Source organism: Equus quagga, chromosome 8, assembly GCF_021613505.1.
Source record: "Equus quagga isolate Etosha38 chromosome 8, UCLA_HA_Equagga_1.0, whole genome shotgun sequence".
In the NCBI taxonomy this organism is placed as follows: domain Eukaryota; kingdom Metazoa; phylum Chordata; class Mammalia; order Perissodactyla; family Equidae; genus Equus; species Equus quagga.
Genome location: NC_060274.1, coordinates 26,889,042 through 26,901,210, shown reverse-complemented (window position 1 = coordinate 26,901,210; position 12,169 = coordinate 26,889,042). Strand labels below are relative to the sequence as shown.

At 44.6% G+C, this 12,169-nt stretch overlaps 1 protein-coding gene across 1 annotated transcript in view; it reads left to right on the top strand.

Moving 5' to 3' along the window:
• GNAI1 (G protein subunit alpha i1) overlaps positions 1 to 12,169 on the top strand; it is a 78,137-nt gene that overhangs the window by 58,034 nt on the left and 7,934 nt on the right. The window contains exons 5-7 of the mRNA XM_046669568.1: positions 4,138 to 4,266; positions 10,288 to 10,417; positions 11,446 to 11,599. Coding sequence (XP_046525524.1) covers positions 4,138 to 4,266; positions 10,288 to 10,417; positions 11,446 to 11,599 — 413 coding nt within the window. The remainder of the gene's footprint in view (positions 1 to 4,137; positions 4,267 to 10,287; positions 10,418 to 11,445; positions 11,600 to 12,169) is intronic.

The following is a 12,169-nucleotide window of genomic DNA, read 5'->3' as shown; positions in this document are numbered from 1 at the left end:
CCCCCAAGTCGCTTCTGTTGCAGAATTGGCTGACACATCCCAGTACAACGCAGGACATCAGGGTGACAGTGTTGGAAAGCTTTCTCCGTCTTTCTTGTGTCTGTCTGTAGACAGCAGTGCCGTTATTTCTCTTGTGTTCAAAAGTGTCTCGAGACTCATGCTTACGTGACTCCAATTGGAACACGCAGAATGGGAATTTCCAGTGTATTTCTAAGAAAGTAGCTGGAACTTTTCACAGTTCACTCTGAATTTGGGGGTCTCTCCAGATGGCCTGGGACAAGCCACAGGGAGGGTCACTGACGGGGGTTCTTGTCATTGTGCTGATGGTGCCTGAAATGGGTTGGCTGTCCGGTCCCAGGCACCTTGATGACATGCACCCTTTTTAAAGAGGTGTCTGCTCATCCCAATATCTTTTCCCACAGTGTAGAATAGCTCTGCACTTGAGAATTGTCAGTTGTATGTGTCTTGTTGCCTTAGACATCTAAGGACAGCTTTTTGGCAGAAAAATCTGCCCTGGTTTTCTAGGTGGTGGCCCAGAAAGTTTGTAAAGCAAGATGTGAGAAAACCTAATCAGGGTGCTTTCTGCTTGGTGATCTACATAGAATTAAAAAAATAGAGTATTTGTTTCCGTAATTTGGCAAACATCTTCAAAAACGCCACATAGGATGTGAGTAGGAATTGTTGGTCTTAAAGCACATGTTCTGCCCTCATTTTCCTTTCCAGGATTGTTCCATCCTCTTGACAGAGCTCTTGACTCTTAGGGACACAGTGAGGATCGCTCAGAAGATGACAAGTATTAGGTCTCAGGAAATACACACACTTTGACACAATGGAAAACAGACAAATGGGGTCTGGCTCCCCTTACGCCACTGTTATCAAACAGCCTGTCATCTGTCGCACATCAGCAAACTCCATGTGTGTTACATCAGTGATTGGGTGCGAGTGAACCAATAATGCATATTATTGTATAACCCATGGTAATTTTTATAATGCTATTTCTTAATCTATATTTTTAATTTTTTCTTTTTTTTTTGCTTTTTCTCCCCAAATCCCCCCAGTACATAGTTGCATATTTTTAGTTGTGGGTCCTTCTGGTTGTGGCATATGGGATGCCGCCTCAGCATGGCCTGATGAGTGGTGCCATGTCCACACCTGCAATCCAAACCAGTGAAACCCTGGGCCACCGAAGCAGAGCATGTGAACTTAACCACTTGGCTACGGGGCCGGCCCCTTTAATGTTTCCTATGTATATAAACCATATATATTATCACATATGCAGTTTAGATATATTTGTGTAACACCTTCCTTTTTTTTTTTTTTGAGGAAGATTAGCCCTGAGCTAACATCATGCCCATCTTCCTCTACTTTATATGTGGGATGCCTACCACAGCATGGCTTTGCCAAGCCATGCCATGTCCACACCCGGGATCCGAACCGGCAAACCCCGGGCCACCGAAGCGGAACGTGGGAACTTAACTGCTGAGCCACTGGGCTGGCCCCATATGTCACACCTTCTTATTGCACATGTAGCCCATCTCCCCAGCTGGAGGCCTCCCTTCTGCTAGGAAATATTCCTCGTCTCCCTTAGGAGGTCCTTGCCTCTCTGTTTTGTGTACCCCTAATACGTTGTGTTTTCTTTCACAGATTTACATTTCCTTTGAGGCAATTTGATTTACACTTACACTGAGACCTTTTGATTATTTTCTGTCTTGGCCGCCACTCTGTGAATTCAGCGAGGTCTGTCTCTGCCCAGGCTTCTGTCTCTGTTGCCTGACACGCAGCCGTCACTCAGGATGCCCTTGATTAATAATGAATGGATGAGCCACCACCCTTTACGGAGGCTGGAAGAGAAATTAGGGAAAGTTAGAGAGAGCAGGAACACAGCTCTTGGGCTGTGGTGTTGGTTTCGGCCTCACCAGCACCTGCAGGAAGGGCCACACGGGGGTCACCGTTATGGTGAGAAGATGCTCTGAGCCGAGCCCGGCAAGGGGCTGTTTCAGCAGTTATGGGGCGCTTTCCAGGGACACTGTTTGAAGTCTGTGTCCCCTGTGGGGGACGTCCTGGGCCCCTCAGTCTGTTGCCAGAGACGCCCCCTCTCCTCTCATGGTGCTTGGACATGCGCTGAGGAAGACATGTCACTTTGGCTCCCCGTTATTTTATTACTAGTCATCCTGACCTTACGATGGCAGTAAAGGGACGAGGACGTCACAGAGATCTTGTTCACGGCCGTTACAGGCGTCACGATTTCCGAGGTCTTGACCAGAGATGGGGAGGTGCCACCAACGTTGCCAATAAGACATCTAACCACCAGTTCACACTTTAAATTCACAATCATTTAAAACAATTGGAGTTTTTCACAACGCCGGTTTTTTTGTTTTCGTTTTGTTGAAATATAAACGTGTGTTACTTTTAGAGGCTATTAGAACTCTAGCAGTTTTAAGCAAAGAAATATTCCTGTGAGTGATCAGAGCACATTTTAAATAAGAGTAGCTCACCGTTTCAAAGACACAATTCGTAAAATTGGGCTGTGGCCCGTTTTGTTTATTTAGATTTTCTTCCAATAAGGTGTAACATTATATATGTGGGATTAAAAAGAGATAAAGTACTGGGGGATTATCAGCAATGCAGGAATAAGATTTTTTTTTGCTTGAGGAGGATTGGCCCTGAGCTAACATCTGTGCCAATCTTCCTCTGTTTTGTATGTGGGATGCCTCCACAGCGTGGCTTGACAAGCAGTGTGTATGTCCGCACCCAGGATCCAAACCTGCGAACCCCGGGCCACCAAAGCAGAATGTGCAAACTTAACCTCTGCACCGTTGGGCTGGCCCCCGTAATAAGATTCTTTTAAATTCAGTACATACAATACAGATAACTCAAGCTGTCCTCTCTCTGTGTGTTCTGGTGTCAACACCACGTACATACACTTAGCCATCTGAAACATTTTGATTACTAATTTAATGTTCAGATTGTTTTCCGACTCCATCTCCACAAATCAAATATTTATTGAGCCCCTTTGGTTTGCAAGATCCCGTCTGAATGCCAAGGGCAGTTTCGGAGGATAACATCAGTTAAAGGTGCAGGAGTGGGTGCCTGTCAGCAAGACGCCTGGATGCCTCTTCTAAATCCTCCTGGGCCGTTCCCCTCCAGAATTTGGCAATGCCCCCCACACCCAGCTGACCTTAGGACTCCTTCCAGACTTCCCATTCCAGGTTACGCATAGCCTGCCCCTGGCCTTCCTCTCTGAGAAACAAACTGTGGCTCCTCCTGCCCCCGTGTTCTTTCCCTGCTTCTCCTGACATGATTGACATTCCTGTTTATCCGTCCCGCTGTTCAGATCTGGGTGAACCCCCCTCACTCTCCCCGAATCCTTCTTTACCACATTCATGTTCCTGTCTCCACGCCGAGACTCTGTATAACGTTACTGACTCTACTATATAACGTGACATGTTAATTTACACAGAATCATGGCGTGGTGTGACACCAGGATGGTTTCGTATCACAACGAGTTTGGCGTCATCGGCCGAGAGCGTTGAATGAGTGACTGGTCAGTGAGCGGTGCAATGCAAAGATCGGTTAGGGAGCCAGTGAAACGCGAAGGAAGGGAGCCTATGGGTGTTCCCCTTCACAGAGCTTCAGGCTGGTCATAGAGGAACAGGATCCAGTTCAGCTTCGGCCAGAGGTTCCCTCATCACTTTCCCGAAGACTGAGACTTCTTAAATCCACAACAGAAGACTAATGTCTGGACGTGAGCGCAGCCCTGCATCGAAAAAGTGGAATCAAAAGTTTTAAGAAACAAACTCATGCTGCACACTTAGTTTGGGTGGTTTTTGAAGAAGTTATTATTCTGTTTTCTCCCCCAGCAAAGAGAATGACTAATTACTGTCCTTAAGAAACACAGGACACAACCTTTAAAAAAACGTTAAAAGAGCTTTGTGGCTGGAGAAGTAGAGATGTTTTCATTGCAGTGGGATTCCTGTAAGATATAAACTTAAATTGGTTGTATTACATCATTACACAGAAATGTAAAAACTGCCAGTAATTTGGAATATTGCATGCGTTCGAAATGTTTCCTCTTTATTTAGATGCTCTTTACTGGCTGTGTTAACTATGAGCGTATTGTTTTCTTTATTTTTTCAGCTACCTGAATGACTTGGACAGAATAGCACAAACAAATTACATCCCCACTCAACAAGACGTTCTCAGAACTAGAGTGAAAACTACAGGAATCGTTGAAACCCATTTTACTTTCAAAGATCTTCATTTTAAGTGAGTAGCTTCAAAACATATCATTTATAAATTTAGATAGAAAACACTTTGGGAAAAAAGTATAGTAAACGTTTCAATAAATTTAGGGTTGGAAATTACAGAAAACTTTTCTCAGATGATTGGACAAAAAGAATTTTGGGGTGAAAGAGGGAAAGAAACATTCTTAAGAGGAATATTTATATTTTTATTTAAGAATAATAGCTATGCAAATTCCAGTTGCCTATATTGTTCACAGGGATGTAAATAAAAATAGTTTTTGGTTTTCATTTCTAAATAGAAAATACTCTCTAATATTTTATATTTTGGGAAAGTGTTGCTATCTATTTTTAGGTAAAAAGAGAGAGTTTTACTGATAGAATATGTGCTTATTTATGGAAATATTAAAAAGGAAGGGTAGCTTTTAAAAATTTTTCCTGAAAAGTTTTGTTCATGCGAACTGATGTTTGCACTATTTTCGAGATGAAAAACATTCATTTAATTTCGAGCGTGCTGAATTTTCACATTCTGACGCCCAAGCAGAGCAGAAATGAGAGGGAATTGGAGTTCATTTTATCCAGTGCACTCATCTCGTCACGAACCCACCTCGGGAAGTTCAATTAAACATCACGTTCACATTTATAGGACTCATTTTCTTTTTCCAATAAATAACAGTTTTCAAAGTATGAGAAAAACTGCTGGACTTCAGTTAATGCTGATGCCCTTAAGCAGTCGTGATGATAAGGCAGAATTTCTGAAAGCCCCTTAAACAAAGGTTCCTGTCCAAGATAAACAGATGTGCCTAAGCTCACTCATGAACAAGCTCACAATTCCAGACCGTGGGGAGCACAGTTAAATATGTGCAATTACACCTCTGATTCCCCGTAAGTATTTTAAATATAATGGATTTGTTACTATCATTTGTCACTAATTTATCCCACGTTCAGTGGTTCGTGTAATTGAATTTTCCAGAAAACTAAGATTTCATTTCAATTTTCCATGGCAACTTCCCTCCCAGGAAAACAAACCTTGCCCTGCTCTCTTAAACAGAGACACGGATCCTAATTCGTTTATCTGACCGTGCAACCTGCTGTTTTAACACAGGGTGTGGTTTTGCATCTGCTTTTTATTTTTTTCTGTTTCCACTATTTTTTTTAAGCTGTCAGTGGGTGTTTTTTCGCTGCTGGCATTCTCTCTGACTGAAATCATTCACCTCCTTTTAGTCTACTCACGACTCCTAGGATGTTAAGTGACCAACTCGGGAATATTCAAATACTGGGATTTCAAATAATCTGGTATGTCTTATCTGAGCCCTATTTTCACATTTATCTTAAAATTAAGAAGTGATTTTGATTATAAGGAAGCCCACTGTTAGAATGAGGCTCTAAGGATGTTCTTGTTTTTAAACCAAGTGCAACTTAGATTCTGACTTTTTGCTTTTTATTTACCTTGCTTTAAAGACCCTATTTTATAGCAAATTTACATTGCTATGTTTGGATAATGGCTTTATTCTAACCATTTAGTGCGGGGAGAAAAATGCATGGGGTCGGGATGAGCACGTCAGGGTCCTAGACCCAGGCCCCTGCTGGGTATGAGGGCAAACTGGGTTAAGATTCTTCCCGAGGGTGTTGCAACCTTGCATGTTGTCAGAGGTTCAGACATCAAATGAGTTATTGTCTGTGGAGGGAGAGCCTGCGGACGGTGGAAATGCAGTGGTAGATGGCTCAGTCCGTCCTCTGGTACTTAAAACAGTCTAACTGTAAAGTCCGGCTCCAGGCTTGCTGAGATCCCCCTTAAACGTTCGCTTCCAGACCACACTTTTCACCTCCAGCCGAGGTTTCTCAGAGTTGTCACTGCAGCATCTCGCAGGCGCCCTGATTCAGTGAGGTCGTCCCTCGTGTGGTCCTCGCCGTGCGTCCGTTTCTCCTGCCCCGTCCGGTGTCCCTGGTGAGGTAGAATTTCTCAGGATGCATTTAGTCACTGTTTCCACCTGCCGCCTTGAAGATAAACACAGGTCTGTCAGGAACTGCAGACAGACTTTGTCTTATTTTGGATCTGAATTCTCTTAAATTACTGTCATTGCTCACATATGGTTTCAACTTTGATGTGTGTGCTCAATGAGCCTCAGGAGAACGAGGGCAGAAACGTACTTAGGATGATTCCACTGGGAGGTCATCAGCGTGCTTATCATTTTGTGTGTTTTGTGCTGTAATTCATTGTCTGATTTTAACTGCCGATGTAAAATTTCAGTTGCACTTATTTTGTTGTATGGTTGGAATTAACAAATTCAGAATGAGGTGATAAGGTGTTATACTTTAAGAATATATATTATCACCTCCATGACCAAGCATTTGTGGAAGGTGTCTCTGTGGATTATTTTGCTCTGAAGAATCAATGCTTGGGGCCAGCCCATGGGTGTAGGGATTAAGTTCACGTGCTCTGCTTTGATGGCCCAGGGTTTGCAGGTTCCGATCCCGGGCGTGGACCTGGCACGGCTCATCACCCATGCTGTGGCAGGTGTCCCACATAAAATAGAGGAAGATGGGCACAGATGTTAACTCAGGGCCAATCTTCCTCACCACAAAAAAAAAAAAAAAAGAAACAGTTTTATTTTGCTATTATGTGTTTGCTGAATATAGAAGCAAAGTACCTCATCTATTATAAAATTGCCATCATAATATAAGACAAGTTTCTCTAGTAATATAAACGTGTAGTGGGTTTTGGAGCGCAGTGTTGTGTTTGTGGGGTTGATGTCTGTGTGTGGTCAGCTAGCTTTGCATCAGTCAGTCGTGGTCATGTAGGTGTTAGCTGAGTCTGAGGACAAGTCCACACATTGCAGGATCTCCAACATCCCCTTCCACCTTTCCCCTCTCCCTAAAGAAAGAAACCTAAGAAAACTCAAATTCACTCCCTATTTGATGCTAAAGTCCTATCTTTTCTTTTCTTTTCTCTTTTTTTTTTGAGGAAGATTAGCCCTGAGCTAACATCTTTTGCCAGTCCTCCTCTTTTTGCTGAGGAAGGCTGGCCCTGAGCTAACATCTGTGCCCGTCTTCCTCTGCTTTCTATGTGGGATGCCTGCCACAGCATGGCTTGTCAAGTGGGCTGTAGGTCTGCACCCGGGATCTGAACCGGTGAACCCCCACGGGCCGCTAAGTGGAGTGCATGAGCTTAACCACTATGCTACCGGGCCGGCCCCTGTTCTTAGTCGTTCTTGCTCCTTGGTTTATGAGTTAGACCAGTGATTCTCCAGACATAGTCCCTGGATCAGCAGCCCCAGCTTCATCTGCCTGGCATCTGGTGCACACTGAACTTTAAGAAACGCAGGCTTAGATTGAAGGTCCTTGGTTTGTGACCAGTATGTGAATGGCTCTCGTTCATTTCTAAATTAAGTAGATTGAAGAGATGTCGTCCGTGGTCACGTTACTTGGTGATCAAGTAAAAGCTCTTTTATGTTTAACCTTCCCACCGTGTACCTGGAAGATCTAGATTTTTAACGTCATGGAGCAAAGTCTATTGTTGCTCGAAGGTGTTTGAAAATATTCTGTAGGCACAGTTCACTCAGTCATTCAACAAACGTTAGGAAGTGCCCTTGTGTGTGTCCAGTGTGGGGCATATAGAACGCACCAGACAGACAAGTCTTTGCCTTCATATTGCTGGGGGTGGGGGTGGGAGGTTAAATATTTAACAGGCTGGGGGTGGTAATTCCTATAGTGAAGAACAAAGCCAGCAGGGCTGCTCTGACAAAGTCGAGGAAACTAGGTGTCATAAAACAACGGGAGCCGATTGATTCCCTCGTGGTTCTGGGGGCGGAAGATTGAGATCGTGTGTCGGCAGGACTGAGCGTCTTCAGGCTCTAGCCGTGGGGCCTCCCCGCCTCTTCCTGCCTGTAGTGGTGGCTGGCGGCCGTTGGTGCTCCTTGGTCTGTGGCCACATCCCTGCAGCCCTGGGCCCTCGTCACGGGGCCGCCTTTCCCGTGTGTGTCTGCTTCCCTTTTGCCTGATAGTTCATTCCTCGGTTTCTTTCTTTCCCCACTTGGCTGGGTCGCATCCTCAGCTGAAGATCCAGGTTCCCCTCCTTCAAGTCCGACCTTACACCCGGCTCTAGAACACGGTTAAGCAAGGTTTCTGCCGCCTTACAACGAGGGTGGCCTTTCCTCAGTGTCCAGGAACGTGTTTCTCCTTCCTTCTGAGACCTCATCGGAGACATTTAACATTCGCATCCCCCCCTGACGTCGTGTTCATGGTGATATGTATTCTCTAAGGGGCGAGCTTTTCCACCGTCCTCTTCACTTCCATCAAAGTCTCACCAAAATCACCTCGAAGGTCCATGCTCCTAACCGACCATCTTTTCCAGGAAATCTGGGCTTTTCCTGTCCGGTAACTTGAGATTCTTCCAGCCTCTGCCTGTTCCCCAATTCCAAAGCCACTTTCACGTGTTTAGGAACGTGAGAGCATCACCCGGCTCTGGGAACTAAGATCTGTATCCATCGGGGTTCTGCAGAGAAGCAGACCAGCGGGCTCTGTCTGTTTCCAGGAATTGGCTTCCATGCCTGTGGGGCTGGCGAGTGTGAAATCCATAGGGCCAGCGGGATGGCAGGCGCCCACAGAACCTGGCGTTCGCAGGCCTGCGGCCGAATCTCTTTTTCCCCTGAGAAAGCTCGGTTTTTGCCCGTCAGGCTGGTCAGTTGATTCGGCGAGTCTGCCCACGTGATCTCAGATAATCTCCTCTATGGAGTCAGCTGATTATGGATGTTAACCGCGACTCTGAAATACTGTCCCGGCTGTGCCTGGATTCATGTTTGGTTAAATCGCCGTGTGATGGCCTAGCCAAAAGTCCATGACAAAACGAGCCGTCGCAGAGGGACGCGCGCACTGGGTGGGTTTCCTTGTTGTTTATATCGAGTGGTGGGGAATCGTGACCTCTGATCAGAGGACTTCTCTAAAAGTATGTTACCTTTTTGGTCAAGTTATTTTCAAATTGTGTTCCTTGGCAGGTTAACAAACGGGCCATGATTTTATTTTCTTTCATGTTGTTTGTGTCCGATCTTTATCACCAGCCGTCCTTTTTGGATCTTACCCGTTTTATGGTGTGGTCGAATCATTTTGTTACGGAGCATATTTCAACTTAACGAATGATTTACCAGCCAAACCAATAGCAGGAAGGCCGCTGAAATGATGACAGAAGTAGCAGGACTAGCTGGTGGACTCAGATTTGGTTTATAGGCCAGTGCGACTCCGCAGGGAAAATTCCTTTGCTGACAATTAAATCGGGACTGTTTTAATTAGTGCATCATCTCGATAAATGGAACCTTTAAAAATGTACCAGTTTGCATAGTGTTTCCATTATGTAAGTGGTTATTTCTAGGTTGCATAACATAATCTATGTGAGTTGCAACCTTTGCTTAACTTAAACTCTTATCAGAAAGAGAGGAAAAAAAGATTGTCGCCTTTATATTGTTTCATGGTGTACTATTATATATTGTGTAAAAATTGAGTTTTTCAGTCTTAACTTAAAAACTATTCGATAGGGCCACTCATTCATCTCCTATTTCATCCCATTTTTCTTGTACACCATAGTTTTAACTTTTCATTAGCAGCCTCTTTGCCCCGTCTGAGTCGACTGCTTGCTCAGCTTTTTCTTTCCTGGTTTACGTGAAAGTCTTGCTTGTTTCCTCTGAGAGAAAAGGACTTTTTGTAGTGGGCGGGGCCCCTCTCTTTGCCGTGACTTCTGCAACTCGAATTTCCCCCGTTTTCTCTGCCTTCCCTAATTGCTTCATGGGACTCTCAGGGTTTAATGTTCTGCTCTAAGTGTTCTCATCTGTCAATGAATGTGTTGTTTTCTTTGAGGGTATTTTGGGGTTTTCTTGTTTTGTTTTGAGGTACCCCCTCCTCTCCATCAAAATTTTCTTCCCATAGAGTCCTTTTCTCCTTTGTTCCCATCCCACCTTCCGCCTGCAGTTTGGAGCTTTTCTGTTGATGTTATAGAATGCCTCGGAGCTTCTGAACATTTCATTTGACGCTAAACTCATTAGTTTTCCTCTTACAGAATGTTTGATGTGGGAGGACAGAGGTCCGAGCGGAAGAAATGGATCCACTGCTTCGAAGGCGTGACCGCCATCATCTTCTGTGTGGCGCTGAGCGACTACGACCTGGTTCTGGCCGAAGACGAAGAGATGGCACGTAGACCCGCTTTTCAAGATTGGGCATGGGATAGGAAGAGCCGGAGATGCTGACGAGAATTTTTCCGAGAAAAATGCTTCTTGGAAAACTTCTTGAGAAATTCTCGCTAATGTCTGAAGCATTTCAAAGTTCAGGCTCATTTCTCTCATTTCTCTGTCTGGATACTAAGAGGGAAGTAGATCAAGGAGCACAGAGGAAAAGGAAAAGGCTGAGACTTAATCTTGCCTCAACCGTACATGCCTAACTCAGCGTTTCCTGCACCTGGTCTCTACATACTGAGCGGAGATAAACTTATTTCCACGATACCCCAATGCTCGTTGTTCTTGACTTGTTACTACTGCTCAGATCACTCAGTCATCTTTGACCCGGGTTATACTTTGCTGTTGCCACGTGATTTTCACGTGTCTCTCAATGTACCCTTAATCTGGAGGCGATATTTTTAAATAGAAATTTAAAACTCAATCATTTTGAATCAACTTTAGTACAAACTGGGGGAAAAAAGAGAAATGTCCGTGTTAACACTTCTGAAATCAGGTGTGTGCAGCCGTTGGGCAGGAGGCACTGTCCCCCAAGCCTGTGTCCTTGTCTTCTGTCTTCACGAGAAGACGTATAGGTGCCCTTGTGGGAACCACAGATCCTGGAGGGCAGGAAAGAGGGACCTCGGTTTCCTTCCTGATACACCATTGTATTCAGGGTGTTGGGCTAATTGTGTTCAGCTTGTTCCGTTTAATTTATTAATCTTTAAACCCTCTGCTTATCCCTTAATGGAAACTTCGATTGACTGTGACAGTGAGAGCTCTTGTCACGTGCCGGGCGCGATGAATGAAGAGTCACGTAGATGCTCCCCTCGCCTAAAATCAGAGGCTGTTTGTTCTTAAATGGCGGAAATGTGTTTTTGTGGTTGGTGCCCTGTTCCTCAGCTGACTAAGCTCTATTTTATTATAGCATGTGGTCTATTTTATAAGCAGTATTTCTCAAAATCCTTGCCGTGATGACAGACTGGTTGTATTCTTCTCCGTTACAGAATCGGATGCACGAAAGCATGAAGTTGTTCGACAGCATATGTAACAACAAATGGTTTACAGACACATCTATTATCCTTTTTCTAAACAAGAAGGATCTCTTTGAGGAGAAAATCAAGAAGAGTGCCCTCACCATATGCTATCCGGAATATGCAGGTATTTTACGTTCTGTGGACAATATTTCTAAGTGAAAGTTCCCCTCAGGCAGGGTTTCAGGTGCCCATGGAATCTCTTAGTTTAGTAAATTGCACCTTGAAGACAAGTTGTTTATCAACTCCGTTCCTTGAGGTGTGGATGAGATTAGTGAAAGTAACGCATTCATTTTATGGAAAAGATGTTGGGTAATTTTCTGTGATGACTCCACGTCTTCCTAAATCTGAGACATTGGTTCGTCCATCTGGTTTATGGATCTGTGTCAGGTATCCTGTGATGCGCAGCAAATGGGACACGTCCTTGCTCACTGTCTCATCTCAGAGACTCACGGACTCGTCAACAAACACATAAAAACAGCAGCCAACATGCTGGTAGAAGGAACACGACAGTAATCACGAGGGGGAGAGAAGAAGAGGGAATCCAGGAGTCAGCTGACTGACTCCTCAGGGGGAGTCACGCAAGGTTTCCCGAGAAATCTGAATTGTGGTTATGAGACTGCTTTAATTTTCCTCCCTTGGAACATGGTCCATGGTGGGAAAAGGGGACCTGAGGTCCAGTGCTGGCTTTTCCTCA